Below are 15,996 nucleotides of genomic sequence, written 5' to 3'. Positions count from 1 at the left end.
GATATATATATATATATATATATATATATACACACACATACATACATACATACATACATATATACACAATACATACATATATATATTACGACTTATGATGTATATCACAGAAAATATGTCGCTGTACATCTTCGTAATAGATAAATTCGCAAGAAATAAGATCTGTATTTTGTTTCCATCGTAAACTGATTTGTATTCTTTTAAACGAATACAAAATCTAATTACTTTTAAAGACTGATAGAAACATGATGAAGATTTGGACAAAACTTGGACATTTTCAGCGCAACAGAATGTTATGATAAAAGCGGTAGGTAATGTTTATATCGATGTAGCGGTCTAAGTAACGCTAAACTGGCATTACATAAAGAGACAAAATTTTGTAAACCTTTACTTTAAGTTTCTAGTCTATTTGAAAATCTACAGTTAAAATAGCTTCTATTTTGGTCATATATGTATTACATAAAATCGATTTGCATGTAACAAGTGTCTACTGATTCGACTGTTACCCTTTCTAAAATACACGTAGGTACAATTAAGTGTGTACGGATCAATTATGAATTTATAGATCAGAAAGTTTAAGGTACTGGCATGGCGGTTAATAATATTACTTTTATATGTTCTCGTTTTTCTTTTTTTTTCGTTTTATTGGAAAATTTGCTATATAATTAAAGCGTTCAACAATGCGTACAATACTTTAAGTTTTTTCCTATATCGCGTCATCTTTCCTTCTAAATGCATCAGATCAATCTAAAATCTCATTAGAAGGAAACTGTTTGACACGATGTAGGATAGATTTTACTGTTCATTATATACATATTTATTACACGCGTCTTACCCTGTTCCAGTTCGAGTTAATTAGATTTAACCCTTCCAACTTGGAACCACATCAGGGTAACTTTATATTTTTTTTCATACAAGATTTGGTCTGTACACCAGAATTCTTTTTGTAATCTCCGTCTTTTACTTAGATTTTAAGTATAATTCATTTTTGTTATACTGTATTTTAGATTCGGCAGACATCTTAATAATTTGTATATTAATAATTACAGTACAATAAAATTTATAGCTACTAATATCTATTTTGTTTAATATTTTAATTATAGTAAAAACAATGCATTTTATTAAAATATATGAAAAAAATATATATATACAGTAATAAATAAGTAATAAATATACCATTTATTCATATATCTTCGTACAAAAATTTTTACCCTAATATTTACAGACATTTATATAAATTGATAGACTTATCTTCAGATACTGATGCAATTATATTATTTGTTTGTGGATTGTATTTTACAGCCCATACCTAGGGAAACAAAATATTAAACATTTACAAACCTAAATGGCAGATTATTTTTTCTGATTTGTAAATTCACGATAAAAATTATATAGTGTTATATATAATACATTACCTGCTCATTATGTTCATTAAATGTATATAAGCAACGTCTGTTAGCTAGTTCCCATACTCTAACTGTACGATCTGAACTACTAGATGCAAATTCTTGACCATGTGGAGCAAAAGAAACACCAAGAACCCAAGAAGCATGGCCTGACATGGTTCCTGCTAAGTTAGCATCTTTTCTATATTAAAAAATAAAAAAATAATCTCTTTAATTACATTTTAAATACATTTCTACATTCAATTTGAATCTTAGATTTACTTACACATCATACAATTTCATGTGTCCATCATCTGATGCTGTAAGGAGTAACTGAGAATCTGGTGAGAAACAAAGAGACCTAATAGGCATTGCATGACCTAAAATATTTAAATTTATAGTTCACTGATGAATATAAACTGTTAAAAGGTTATGAACAAAACAAATTTTTATTACCTTCTAATGTACGTAATACTTTTCCATGGGCAACATCAAAAATATTGATAATACCATCTATTGCACCACTAGCAATATATTTACCATCAGGACTCTAAAATAAATAATTATAGTTATTATGCTATTTTTATATAAAATTATACAATACACATCTTTTTAACTACCTACATAGGCAACGCTTAAGGTAAATTTTCCACCTCTGGTATCTAAAGTTTGCTCCAGTTTACCACTTTCTGTTCCATATAAATGTATTTTACCTGAATGACTACCAGACACAATGAATTTATCATCAGGAGAAAATACTACTGTCCAAATATCTACAGGACCTACTTCAACACTTGATATCATTCCTCCTGTTTGTAGATCCCATAACTTCAAGCTAGAATCCAATGAACTTGATGCACATTCTAAAAATATATCACATTTTGAATAATATATTCACATGCATTAAATTATAGCATAATGTATACAAATAGTTTATAGATTTTATTAATTACTTACTTGTACCATCTGAACTTACAGCAACAGATACAACACCAAGTGAATGACCAGTTAACTTATATTTTAATTGTAAACTTTTGTCTTTTTGTTCCCAAACTTTAACAGTATCGTCAACTGAACCAGTTACTAAATATTCCACTGTTTCTTCTTCATTAAATTGCATTGATTCACTATGTGAAAAATGTTATAAAGAACCAGATGATAAAAGCTGTATCAAAATTAATTACCTTGAATCTTCATTATCCGATTCTAATTCTATTTTTTTCTTTAAAGAACCCCAAGCGCATGTCCAAATGCTATCATCATGAGCATTTTCTATTTTATGAAGTACGGAATACTGAAAAATTTCGTTTATCGCGAATATAACAAACAATACTGTAATAAAGTTTATATTGGGATAATTTATAAATTCGTTTATATTCCTCACCATTTTAGAAAATATGTATTATCTTCTAAACCATATATTATTAACGATTAAAAATAATTTTGTCCTCATGTAAAATATTTTGTTATTTACTTATACACGCTTATACGTATATCTACAGCCGATTCAACGAGTCCAAACCCAATATTTCACGTATCTTCTCCGCTAACCTTTTTAATAAAACCTTATTTGTAAAAGAAGCTTTCCTTTTTACATTTTTAATTTCAGCCAAAAGTTTCAAAATATTTATTTAATTTCTTAAATGTAAACCATAAAATTCGGAAAAAATTTCTTTACAATCATTGGTAGTTATATAAGGACCTGAAAATTGAGCCGATCCTGTTCACTGATCACGTGCAACAGCAACACTAAATTGATTAATGTCGTATGTGTTTGTATTGAAAGTGTTCATAAAATTTTGTGAAATATATAAAACAATTTATGACATAAATGGAAAACTAATATCATAATTTAATTGTATAGAATTTAAAAAGATAATACTTCTTTTTATACATTATGATATAATCAATTAAGAAATTATAACCTTTTTTTGATACGAGTAAATAAAAAGAATATTAAAAGCTATCCTCATAAAAGTATGATCTATTGATGAAAACATAGAATACAAAATGTTGAAAGTATTCAACTTTGGCAGAAATATGCATTGTGGCTTTTGGAAACCTATGATGTATAAACGAACTTTTCTGTCGGAAGCGTACCGGTGTGAAAAAGCATGGAACGATCGACTACAATCCCCATTACTCCAAAAATATCCGCCAGAAGATTTATTTATAATTTTAGAAAATAAATTTCATTGTGATAAAAAAGTTAGTGCATTGGATATAGATATATTTGCAAATAGTATACAGAAAAAACAACAAGTGGAAGAATTATTAAGTTTACTCCAGAAATTGAGAAAAACTGCAGAAGCAACAAATATATTAGATTCAACACATCATGCTGTTATAAGATATCTATTAAATAATGAATGTACCAATGAACTTATGAATATATTGCATGACAGACTTAATTTCGGTATTTTTCCTGATTATTTGTGTTATAACATACTTATGGATACATATATAAAAAAAGAAGATTATTCTAGTGCTGCAAAAATTGCTGTTTTACCTATGTTGCAAGAAGACTCAGAACACTTGATAACTAATGCATTGTCTATATATTCTTGTCATAAATATTTAGAAAATCCAGATACTTGGCAAAAACCACCAGAACCAGTAGATGATTCTAAAGAAGAAATTAAAATACGTGTAGATTATCTTAGAAATCCTTTTTTTGATGACCATTTTGATCTTACTGAGCCATGTGATTTGGTTGGAAAAACATTAGCTTTTCAAGGAAAATTTATGAATAATGAATTAGGAAGGACTTGTCAATTAAGAGGCTTAATATTATATAAAAAATATCAAGATGTATCAAAATTAATAAAACAGTGGTTAAATGGAGTTGAAGGAAATATTGTTTACAATGAAGTTTTTAAATTGATTGAGAAAGACAAAAAAGATATACTTAAAGAACAAGCAACAAATGAATTTGAACATTTAATGTCAGAAGTCAATGTTTTAAAACAAAAGGCTTTATGTATGGACAGTTTAAACGAAGCACTGGAAAATAATGTTAAATCTGCAGTTAACAAGCAGCATGATATAGATATAAATAAGCAAATGCAGGTAATCAAAGAAATATAAAAGAATCAAGTTTATTATCTATTAATTACCTCACGTACTGATTAAATCAATTTTAATTTCTTTGCAGATATATACTGAATGGGAGGAAAAGAGACAATTAGTATTAAATAAACAATTGGAAGAGATAAACCGACAAATTAAACTGAAAGAAATAAATAAAATGAAGGAAGAAATGCACGTACGAGAAAGATTTTTAACTTTCTTTGAGAACAGAGAAAAAATAGAATTGGAGATAGAGAAAATAAAATCTGCACAAAGAAAAGAAAACAGACGTATCCTTAGAATCCGTGGTGCTCGAAAGAAACTAAAGATGTTAGAAGAACAAAAAGAATATATACCACCATTGATTTAAATTTTGAGAAACTGAATAAATGTATGTAATTAAAACTTAGTTAATGAAACAAATTCTTATAAAAGTTATTTTTAAAGGACACATAGTTACAAAAAACAGTAAAAGTATGTTGCATGTTGTTTATCTCTTGTATTTTGTACATAATTACTTCAAAGTATATTATTAAATATTATTCAATATGTTTATAGCAGATATCTTCAATGCTACTTATTTTTTTAGAAATATGAAAGTTAACTGTACAATTGAAGTCTATGCTAAAAAATTATTAGGCTCTGTAACAAATAATATCCTATTTGAGCATTGATATTGAATCAATTTATGTCATATACTTGACCCTTTTATAAGCATGATTATCATTATGTATATAATTTTGGGCCAAGGCACACATTTAACAGTTATTCCTAAAGTTGCAAATATTGTTTTACAGGAGCAGTAATATATCAAATTCTGCATATAAAATTTGGTCTCCGTAATCGCATTTGTTTATAAGGAATGTCCTATAAATGCAATAATATAGTCTTTTATTTTCTGTATAAACATTTTTAATTAAAATTTTAGCGAATTTTTCTTTTAACATTAATAAAACAATTACCTGGTCGTTGTTATTACAAATAATATATCATAATATCACAGATTACGCAAAAATCACGAAGTTTTATTCTGAAGTTGTGCCGTTAATTCTGCTGTTTCCTGTTTCATTTGCTTCAAGTCTGCAGTTATTCTCTCTAAATTTGCTCCAACATTTTTTGTAGCTTCAGAATCAATCTAAAACGAAACGATCAAAATTTAATGCAATAAAACTGATGGTATGCATCACAATTTACTATAGCATTCTAATGTTGGTGCATCCTAATATTTTATAGATTGTATAGAAATAATCTTCAATGATATATGACATTTACCTGCTCTTCTAAATCCCTTATTTCTCTTATAGTTGCACCTGTTTCTTCTACTAAACTTACGAGTTCGCTGCAGTCGGAATGAAGTTTGGCTAGTAATTTATAAGCTTGCCTTGATGCTTCATTTGTTCTTGCATCTCGAAATATTAATTCATCAACAACAGTAAAAGATCTTTCTAATCTGCCTGTAAGTGTGTTAATTTCTATTTGGATTTGTCGAGTGTCAATTAATACTTTATCAATTTCATCTCTTTGTTTTCTAATGTTGTTAATTATTTCTAAAATTCGTTGAGTATATGCGGACCTATTCACTTCTTTAGGAAGCTTTTGAACTTCAGTAACCAATTGTGAGTATTGCTGATCTTTGTTACGACATTCTTCTTGAAGTTCTCTTTCCTTCTCTTTTAGTAACTTAATTTCATCAAGTTTCTTCTGACTTGCACTCTAAATATATGTATTAAATACATTAAATTTTTATGACAGCTAGATAATATGAATTTTGTTTTATATAAACAGTGATGGTACTTACAGCTTTAGTAGAATATTTTTCTCTTTCTTGTCTGTATATTTGAATTAGTGGCACTCTATGTTTTTCCCATTGATTACCTAAATTAATTAATTTATTTGTAGTAGCTTCAACTGCTGCCTCTAGTTTTTTAATATTTTCTTCACCATCTTGAAATAGATCATAAATTCTTGCTTTAAGTTTTTTTTGTTCTTCATTGATTGTTAACTCTTTCTCTTCATTTTGATAATTGATTGTTACTTGTGATACACTGGTAGTTAAATTCTTGATTGCATCTTGTAATTCTTCTATATCAGTTCTGAAATTTTCACATTCTACTTTCACTTTTTCTATCTGTAAGTCTTGTTTTTTCACTTTATCTAATATTTTTTCTTCTACTTGTTTAGTTTCTCTAGAGGTGTTATCTTTTATCTGAGATTCCTATATATAAGAAGATAACAAAGAATTAATGAAATAGTACAAAATAGAATTATGAAAATTATTTCAACTTTTTTGAAGTTTACTTTGGAAGATAATGTTGTATCTTTTACTGAGACCCTATTTAAGACACTGACATTATCAGATGCATTAACATCAGTAACTTTATCATAATGTTGCTTATTCAACCAATTTATTTGGTCAAGAATACTCATTGAATGTGAATGAAGAGCTCGTGCATTATAGGATATCAAAGAGGGTAGAAGTGATGAATCATTTTGCACTTGTTCAGGCACAGATTGTAGATAATGTATAGAATAATCTTGGTATTCTAAGAGAAACAAAATCTTTTTAAGCAAAATATTATTATTATAATATTAAAAATAAGCAATATTACCTTCTTTATTATCCATTTTTGGGATCTCTAAATTTACAGATTTATAAGGAACTCTTGCTCTTCCTCTATTTCTAAATCCCTTTGTATGACAATAATGTGGCAACCATGAAGCTGAAAGACTCTGTGCTATTGCTGTTGCTATAGATTTTTCTAACAATGCAATATTACTAACAGGTTCACTTAAAGGCTTATCGCTTTCTTTCGGTAATTTTTCAATAAGAAACATAAAAACTTTTCGTAAGTCTGCTTCTGAACTGTATAAAAATGTTTGATAACCAATATCACCTTTGTATCCTAATTCCTAAATTTATAAACTAGGTATCAATAAAAATAAAATATTTATACTATATAAATAGTTGAAATTTTTATATTCATAAAATCTTACTGAACATGCTTGAGCAAGTGTAGCACCCAATCGAAATCTGGCTGCCATATTTACAGGTAGAATTGTTGATAATCCAAGGCCTGGTCTTATTATATTTAAACATTTTACAGTTGCTTCTATTACTAACTCTGTATTAAAACCACTGAGATTTGTTATATTCTCTTCTATGTCACTAAAAAGATTAATATTAAAAACTAAAGTATTGTAAAAAGATAATACTTTACTTAGAAATGTTAAAAAAAAAAAGGTTAAATCACATAGAATATGTATATATATGTATATAATTAAACTTTGGAAAACTTATTAAACTAATTGATAGACTGCCGTATTTTTACAATTATTTTATAAATTATTATACATTTTTGCAACTATTTATTAATTATAACATTTTGAACAATCACTACCGCAATTTATTTTTTATTTAAATAGTAGAATGATATCTTATTTGACAAAGCAAATTACCATTTTTTATATTTTCAAACATATCATCGCCCACTTTTAATCATACGGTTGATATCAGGTATCAAGCGCTCGCTATATGTATATAAAACTGATCAAAATAAAACTTACCAGCCTATTTGACGCAATGAATGAATGATTATATTGTCAACCTCCTCCATTATCCGTAAAAACGTAAAAATTCTAAATTTTTCTACTGTATGATATTGAAAAAATTTAAGTTGAATTACACAAATCTAACCTGTCCATGAGTGAACAGACATTTGTGCACTGTGCAATTATACAGATGGCGCAACAAATTATCAGTTTTACCAACGCGAAATGTATTCATATTATATTGATCGTTGTATTATTTCTTGCCTTTCATTTATATAATAATCTTTAAAATAGGAGTCAATATTTTGTAATTTTAAATAAGTCAAAATGCAGATAATATGTAACATAAATACAAAATATGCAGTGCTTTTAAAAAATAGAAAAAAATACAAATTATACATAGCATTTTCCAATAATAATCAAGTCTAAAATTTAAGCTTAATTTAATATTATATTCAAATTTAATATAATTTCGAGATTAAATTTTTCTATAATTTATATGTACGAAATATTTTCGATTAGAATTTAAAATAAACACAAAAATACATAAATATAAGAGGAATGAAATGTTCGTTATATGAATATTATAAATTTAATTTTTTTCAATTTAAACATTTGATTATATAAAAAATAAAATCATTTATATATCTCAACAAACAAATTTAAAAGAAATTAAAGAAAACAAAATATAAAAGTCTAAATACAAATGAAATGATACATTTAACTATAGTCATTGGATATTTACATTCGTAAGTTTGAGACATCTTCGAGATTTGAATCTACGCGCCAGCTTTCAATATCGACTAAGAGAACTACTCGTAGGCAAGTTCACATTATAAAGTAAAGATCAATTATTCGCGGCGAGAGGTCCGCACTCCGCGGAGTCGTGCGTTACGTTCGGTACGCGTCAACATCAGCTGTTGTTTCGCTCTCGCGTGAAATGACAGTTTCGTGGAGGTTCATAATGTGGATATCGTTTTCGTGAGGGTGCTTCGTGTACCGCGGAGGTGAGCTGTATCCGATCTTTTTTTCCGGGTAAGATGAACGGGAGTCTGGGAATAATGCGCGGACCAGAGCAACATCCACAGAGGTTCGCGGATTATTTTGTCATATGCGGACTGGACAAAGATTCAGGCTTAGAGCCAGACAAATATTTCGGTGAGTTTTACACATTTCTTTGAACATTTTTACTGAAACATATTAGTTTTATCAAGATTAATCATTTATTATCTACTTAATCTCGAACGAATTGGATTGCTGTTATGAATGTTCGATGGTTTTAGAGTCTGACAAAAAGGCTACGCTATTGCAATTTTCGAAATCGCTAGGTTGCGCAATGATAGATAATGTATCTCAGTTGGTTATTTATGTTTATATGATACGCTTCTATTCGCGAATTTGAAAAGATTTATTAGTCATCATTATTTTCTTATTCTCGGTTTGTGAAGATTCTTTTTGTTAATTGTAAGATTAGTTTTTTGTTCATTAGATCATGAATATTATTTGACATATATCTACTTGTTTAATTTGCACGTGATTGACACGTGAATTTCGATCGATGTCATTGCACCTTTTAGAAAATGCTCCCCTTTGAACGGACTCTTTGACAGTTCCTCTGAACACATCGCGAGTTTCTTCTCGCTATATAAAATGATACAAAGGAATATTTCTTGTGTATTCGAGTGTGTAAAATAATACATTTTTTGTGACAATATCTTTGTGAATGAATATCTCACAACTTTGTTAGATATGTTTTCAAATATAAATAACCGTCAATGTCAAATAAATCGTATAATCTCGTTACGTTAATAACATAGAAGGAAGCCACCACGTTCAATAGAATGCTGAACGCTCGATAATAATCAAGTTCATTGTGTATTTTTAATTTTATATTTTTTAATGCCACTTAAATCGATATTTTCAGTCGCGTATTTTTAATCTTCTTTGAAGAATGCTTATCATATTTTTTATGACAAAACACGTTGCGAATATAAATATTATTACATGTTAAGTATAATAAACAGGATTTGTCCATCATACATCAAATAGGTTATTTCAACGTAGTAAATTTCAAAGTTATATACAATAATAATTTGAATAATAATTTTGCAGCTCCTGTTCACAATAAATATTATACAATTTATTATCTCTGGAATAAAATAATGTATTGTTAAAAAAAATAATTATCTAATTCGACTACGAAATATTTTTATGTTACATTATTTTAAACGGTACAATCTCTTTCCATCTGTTATTATATCTTACTGCGTGAATCAATGCAGTTACTGCTGAATTCGATAATCGATGAAAATTCGAACTAGAAATTCGAATTTTGCTTATTTACGTATAATTATCCGTTTTCACCATGAGATACTTTCGAAAATATCACTGTTTATGCACAGTGGTTAGTAGTTCGCGGTACAAGAAGACGGTCAGTATCATTGAAAATGCAATTACTAGCCTAATAAACTTCGTTGAATATTTGATTGTTCTTTGGCTGATGGTTGGCAACACTTGGCCGCGTAAAACCGCTCGAAACGCGAACAATGAGGGCACAGGAAGCAACGGATCTTCTTGGGAAGAAAGATGCTCCTCTCGTTTGAACGATTTTTTCCAAGAACGGCTTGAAAGAAGATCGTTTTACCGAACAGCGGCACGTCGCTGTTGAGAAAATTCCGCATTAAAAGATGCACGTGTTAGTGGTGACCATTTGTCTGGTTTAGCGATCAGCCGCAGCTTCTTGTGTTTGTTTACGTAACTTGCACGGACCTCGCGTGATGTTTATTTTCGATTAACGTTTCACGGTTATGTTATTCTCCGTCATGCGTAATTCGTCCACTACTTCGAGATAAAATTCGTTTCTTCTGTATGCCGATAAAGTTTTGTGAAAATACAGCTATAAAATGAGAAGTTAAAGAAAAATATGACGTTCTATTTGTGGTTAAATTCGTTTCTTATCGTATTACATTTTTATTTACATTACACATGGGAAATACGTATTTATATTTATTAGGTTGTTATTATACTAGAAATAGGAAATAAGATTTGATAAGAACAGTGATTTATTATATGGTATACACGTCATTGTTATTAAATTGATAACCTATAAATGTATAACTCATATCTAATTATATATCTAGGATATATTGTTATCATATAATCATTACAGTATTATTATCGATATCTTATTTCTCTTTTTTGATTAAATTACAACATATCATTGTTATATGTGCACGTGTGTGTACAATTGAATGTTACGAAGTATTCGATTAGAAAATAACGAAACAAAACACTTAACAAGATATTGTTTCGTTCTTACAATTATATCTAGATGAAGTTTGTACTAATTTTCGAATAGCCATTCTCAAACGAAATACTCATATAATGGCGTCGAATGTTTGTTCTTAGTTGGTTCAACCTCTTCGAAGAATTTATGTAATGTCGTTAGTTTTTCAAGGTGGTCGGATGTGTCGGGAGTAACTCAATCCTGAAAACTCGCGCGCTGACCGATGAAAGTGGCCGGTATTGAATTACGACACACTTGTTTCGCTACGAATTTCTACGGTTGTTAAGTGCAACACGTGTGTGCATCACGGTGCATGCTACTGTATCAGCATGCAGCCTCGTCACATTATGCAGCGACTTATCACTAGTTTCTAGCATTACACACCAACATTCCGTGTTTATAATGTAATTTTCTGATGAATACGAAGTAAGGTATTTTAAATAACTTTTATTAATTAGTTTTGAAAATACTAAAAAAACAATTAACTTGCAGAATTTTGCCACATTTTGACAAATTTTTTATTTATACATCCCACAATTTCATCCGGAGGTGATAAAATTATGTGTGCCCGGGGTTTTTGTCAACACAAATGAAAAGAAACATGGTATAAAAAGAGAAGTAGTTTGCACTTTTACCGACACGACGTCCGCCTGCAAAATACACGGGCTATAAATTGAAACGTAATTCTAACGCGCCCCAGAACCGCGTACATTCTACGCGACGAACAAAGGCTAATTGTGAACAATGGCAACAAGAAGGAGATAATTCCTGCTTTCGTTGAATTGTAACCTTCGACCTCATCCATTTGACGTGTTTAGCCGTGTCGCGTGAAATGAATATTCTCACTGAAGAAAGTGCTGAAAGAATTATCAATGGAAGCCATTTAATTTGAAGATTTCCAACGGTTTTTTCCGGCTATCTTATCGAAATTGAATAACTTCTTTTTCGTATCCAAGATAGAGTATAAACTGTAATACGATTGTACAGAAAATAGAACGATATAGAAAACTAAACGAATGAAACCGGCATAAAATTTAATTTAATTTAAAGTTGTAAGTACAATTACAATAAGTTATTGTTTAATTTTTTTATTTTTGTATTTTTACAAAAAAATTGTACTTTTACAAAGATTCGTATTTTTACAGAAATTATTTGCATACATGGATTTATATCGTTGTATAACAACCATAGAATAATATTTTGTAAGCAACGAAAAAGGATTTGTATTTGCAAAAACAGGGATTTTTCCGCGTCCCTAAACGTATAAAAAGAGAAAGAAAATGGAAGAAGAAAAATAGGTGGCTTTTCGTACAGCTCTTCTTGTCGCAGGAGTTTCCTGGAGTTTTTCTAGAAAAGGACGTTCTCGGATAAAGCGCGGTACGACAAAGAAACAGGGGGAATTCTAAAGATACTGCACGCTGAGAGCAGCTGCAACAGATGCAGCGCGATGCATCGTGAGCGCCCTCAAGGATAACGAAATTAATCAGAACACTAGAGCTTTTGGAAACGAAATTCATTTATTTATTTAGCATGATATTGGTAAACGTGTGGGAATATTATCTACTTAATTAATAGCTTAGATCTTTCTTTGTTCGAGTACATTCAAGATATCATATCGAGTACATCTCAAGTAATATAATTTGATTTATTTGCTATTCGAAATAATTCTAGGTTTGTTTGGCAGTATGCAACGATTGTGATTTAATATTTAAAATACCTTTTTTAATTAACAAGTTTAAAAAATATACGAAGTGCATTGTTAGGTAGGTAGTGTTTTTCCAAATCATTTTTTAATGCATTTGTTATCGTGCCAAATGATCTCTTATTTGAATTTATATTCCATGAAATATATATTCATTTTCTTAAATACATATCAAATGTGTATATAGATATGTAGATATGTAAGCTATATAATTTTGTAAGTTATACGTTTTTATATTATGCATATATATGCTATTACTGTATATAAATTATATCGAACTTTTTGTTTGTTTTCAAAAACAGATCGAATCGGGTGAAACAGTTACTATCTACGTTTGTTGGGTTTGTTATTTTCGTGGTTTGGACAGTTTCCGATACAATAGACTCTCGTGTCTTCCAATAGAAGCAGGCAATATGTTCAGACTCACCCATTCGTCAATTTAATATGTTGGTATAGTGAGACGATTCGATCGATCCAGTCGCTCGCAAAGTTCAGCTATTAAACACGTCTGGCTAGCTGTAGTAAACGATGTTTGTCATAGGAAGATAATAAGCCAAAAAACTTTACTTAATTGTATCTCAGTTTACAAGTATTTACGAAGATTATATCTCCTATGAGAGAATCTATATCCTAAGGTTATTGGATATATTGCCAATGACTAAGCTATTTGCACAAACCGATAAGCATTGAAAATATAAGTTGTCGATATTTTGTCGATAATCATTAGCAACATCTGCATTATCGATATTTATCGGTAAAGGAATTTCACAGCACAAGTACGAGAAGGAAAAGATATCCGCGAAGTACATAAATATCGTAAGGATACAATAGAAATATTTTGAAACAAGGAGAACAAGAAAATGTATATTAAGTTTTATAACGTATCATATTTTGTCGGGATTACCACGAGGTTTTGTTATCGATAAATGGGAAGTGATTTTCGTTACGTACAAATAGATGTCTTTAGTTGCATTCAATCTTGTGAGTACTAACAGAAATAGTATTCTTTCAGTAATAAAGTTTTCAATTTATTTTATACGCTTTTTCTGTTACTAAAAACATATTACTTATTTGTAAAATTACAATGAATTACATTTCCATGTTTTCTAATTACTAAAGAAGTCACTTGATCGAGCCAGTTTTAAGAAAAACTTTTTTTTTTTTATTATCATTACCGTTGGAAAGTTTAATTATATACTCGGTAGTAATTATTTCGTATAGTTCAAAACGGATGTAACGTTGGAAATAAAAGAAGTAATAAATTCAGGAGAAAGTACGATAGAAATGTTGTCCTAAATAGAAATATTACTTACATGTATTTTTGTAAATTTATTTCATTGTTTCTTCTCGTAATTTATATCGCAAATCTATTCACAGAATTTTGTATCAATTACATTATATAATATTATTTTTACTAATTATGTTACCATTATTATATAATATTATTGTTATAGCTCGATGTTATTTATCCTATACCATTATTTTTAAATATAAAAAAAATACAATACATAACAAAAGTATTACTTTGAAATTTTTATAATTTAAAAAAAAAATAAATAATGGTAAAAGGTATCTATATTTTACATAAAAAATTGTCTACTTCGTGAGATATACTAATATCTATAATTCTTTGAAGAAAAAAATGTTCTAAATCAATTAACCCAATTGCGAAACGTAGTACACATGTCAAAAGACCATATATAATTTTCAGTTTTAGAATAACATCATTTAATTACTATTCGTTTCTTTCCGATCTGTTTTCTCAATTCATATAAACTTGGTTAGATGCGTGTATGTTTAACTGACCGTAAACTCGATCGACGTACGGTATAATGAGAAGAGAGAAAAAATATACCGTATTAAAATTCAACAGTCCTCGATGCACTTTAATTTAACAAGAAACATTTGGATGTGTGCAATTCCACGGATGTAATAGTGCAGTATGCTTTGAAACTTTCCACAAAAGTTATTTTGGTGGTATAACTGACGTTATCGAGATATCGAACTGGGTTCGACGTTCGATATATATATCGTTTTCTCTTTGATCTCGTCGTTCTTCTCTATTTGGTAAAAAAAGTGCGTTCGGTGCGTGTGCACACGGACTTTTTCGCGGAATAGGATGGATTTGCGTGACACGACTCGTGTAACGCGTTTATTTTTATCGTTGTTTGTCTGCTCACGAATTCTTCAGGTCGTTTCGCTTCACTGGATCGTCTCGCGATAGTAACCATAACATTTAGTGCCATTGATTTCGAGGTTGCTGAGTTTTGGGATTCGATGCGATAAATATCGACGCCAATGGCGCATGTAGAGAATAACATTAACCTATGTCGATAATTGATCACGTTTGTTTTGAGGTATTGGAATTCTTTTCTTTTTTTTTTTTTTTTTTTTTTTTTTTTTTTTTTTTTTTTTTTTTTTTTTTTTTTTTTTTTCTTATTCTATTTAGATGAATTTAATTTTGATTCTTCTTAGTGAAAATAATTTTTATCTACTAGAAGTTTGATATTAGTCGTTTTTACGCATGCCAGCGACATCTAGATGGTGTAATCTGGACACATCAATCATAAAAATCAATTATAAAAGTACGTGGTTATATATACGATATTAAATTATGTATAAAAGGTTTATTTTTATTATGGTCTTCACGTTATATCATTTTTCCTTTATTGCATGGTGGAATAAGGGAAGCGCTATTCTATTTAGAAGAGTCTTGCTTCCGGTAAACAGTATAGGTTATCAGTAAACGGTAGCTGTTTACATAAGGAGAATACATTCATGTAACAGGTATGCCTAGCCTATATGTGTATCAGATATATGTATATTCGCAAGATAGTTATCACTTGATTGTCTTTCTGTCATTATACAACGTAATATAATATATAATTAATTCAACATTTATAATTACATTTAATTTCATAACAGTATATTGCACTGTTATCATCAAATGAAGGCGAATGTCATGAATGGCAACGCATTGAATTAATTATACGACGATTTAATGA

The 15,996-nt window shown here is 29.1% G+C and overlaps 4 protein-coding genes across 8 annotated transcripts in view; 2 read left to right on the top strand and 2 right to left on the bottom strand.

Moving 5' to 3' along the window:
• Positions 1-1,219: 1,219 nt before the first annotated feature.
• Positions 1,220-3,065, bottom strand: LOC108545524 (WD repeat-containing protein 61). The gene is made up of 8 exons (XM_017897192.1): positions 2,770-3,065; positions 2,570-2,679; positions 2,343-2,512; positions 2,010-2,248; positions 1,842-1,935; positions 1,672-1,765; positions 1,416-1,587; positions 1,220-1,309 (listed from the first exon to the last, which is right to left on the bottom strand). The coding sequence occupies exons 1-8, from the start codon at positions 2,770-2,772 to the stop codon at positions 1,220-1,222; spliced, it is 972 nt and encodes a 323-aa protein (XP_017752681.1). The 5' UTR covers positions 2,773-3,065.
• A 303-nt stretch (positions 3,066-3,368) lies between these two features.
• On the top strand, positions 3,369-4,895 carry LOC108545517 (28S ribosomal protein S27, mitochondrial; the record flags this gene model as incomplete). The annotated part of the gene is made up of 2 exons (XM_017897179.1): positions 3,369-4,454; positions 4,540-4,895. Coding segments are annotated over 2 exons (1,371 nt in total), but the record flags the coding sequence as incomplete, so codon positions are not given.
• Positions 4,896-5,118: 223 nt separating this feature from the next.
• Positions 5,119-8,122, bottom strand: LOC108545523 (coiled-coil domain-containing protein 22 homolog). The gene is made up of 8 exons (XM_017897190.1): positions 8,019-8,122; positions 7,449-7,620; positions 7,064-7,364; positions 6,753-6,997; positions 6,253-6,669; positions 5,727-6,167; positions 5,417-5,589; positions 5,119-5,321 (listed from the first exon to the last, which is right to left on the bottom strand). Exons 1-7 carry the CDS (start codon positions 8,066-8,068, stop codon positions 5,470-5,472), a joined length of 1,746 nt encoding a protein of 581 aa, XP_017752679.1. The 5' UTR covers positions 8,069-8,122; the 3' UTR covers positions 5,119-5,321; positions 5,417-5,469.
• Positions 8,123-8,892: 770 nt separating this feature from the next.
• pns (DENN domain containing pinstripe) overlaps positions 8,893-15,996 on the top strand; it is a 28,469-nt gene continuing 21,365 nt past the window's right edge. For all 5 annotated transcript variants that reach the window (XM_017897186.1, XM_017897183.1, XM_017897185.1 and 2 more), the window contains exon 1: positions 8,893-9,161. In XM_017897186.1, the coding sequence (XP_017752675.1) occupies positions 9,044-9,161 (118 nt within the window). In that variant the 5' untranslated portion in view covers positions 8,893-9,043. The remainder of the gene's footprint in view (positions 9,162-15,996) is intronic.

The sequence above is a fragment of the Eufriesea mexicana genome, unplaced genomic scaffold (assembly GCF_001483705.2).
Source record: "Eufriesea mexicana isolate 0111107269 unplaced genomic scaffold, ASM148370v2 scaffold481, whole genome shotgun sequence".
NCBI lineage: Eukaryota > Metazoa > Arthropoda > Insecta > Hymenoptera > Apidae > Eufriesea > Eufriesea mexicana.
The sequence above is the reverse complement of the archived record's forward strand: the minus strand, read 5'-3'. Positions and strand labels throughout refer to the sequence as shown.

Excerpts from the sequence above, each read along its gene's own strand:
- LOC108545523 (XM_017897190.1), bottom strand. The coding sequence starts at position 8,068 with ATGGAGGAGGTTGACAATATAATCATTCATTCATTGCGTCAAATAGGC. Across the intron at positions 7,365-7,448 it reads CACTTGCTCAAGCATGTTCA|GAATTAGGATACAAAGGTGA; the intron begins GTAAGATTTTAT and ends TTATAAATTTAG. Across the intron at positions 6,998-7,063 it reads AAAAATGGATAATAAAGAAG|AATACCAAGATTATTCTATA; the intron begins GTAATATTGCTT and ends TGTTTCTCTTAG.
- LOC108545524 (XM_017897192.1), bottom strand. Across the intron at positions 1,936-2,009 it reads TTACCTTAAGCGTTGCCTAT|AGTCCTGATGGTAAATATAT; the intron begins GTAGGTAGTTAA and ends TATTTATTTTAG. Across the intron at positions 1,588-1,671 it reads CACATGAAATTGTATGATGT|AAAAGATGCTAACTTAGCAG; the intron begins GTAAGTAAATCT and ends TTTTTAATATAG.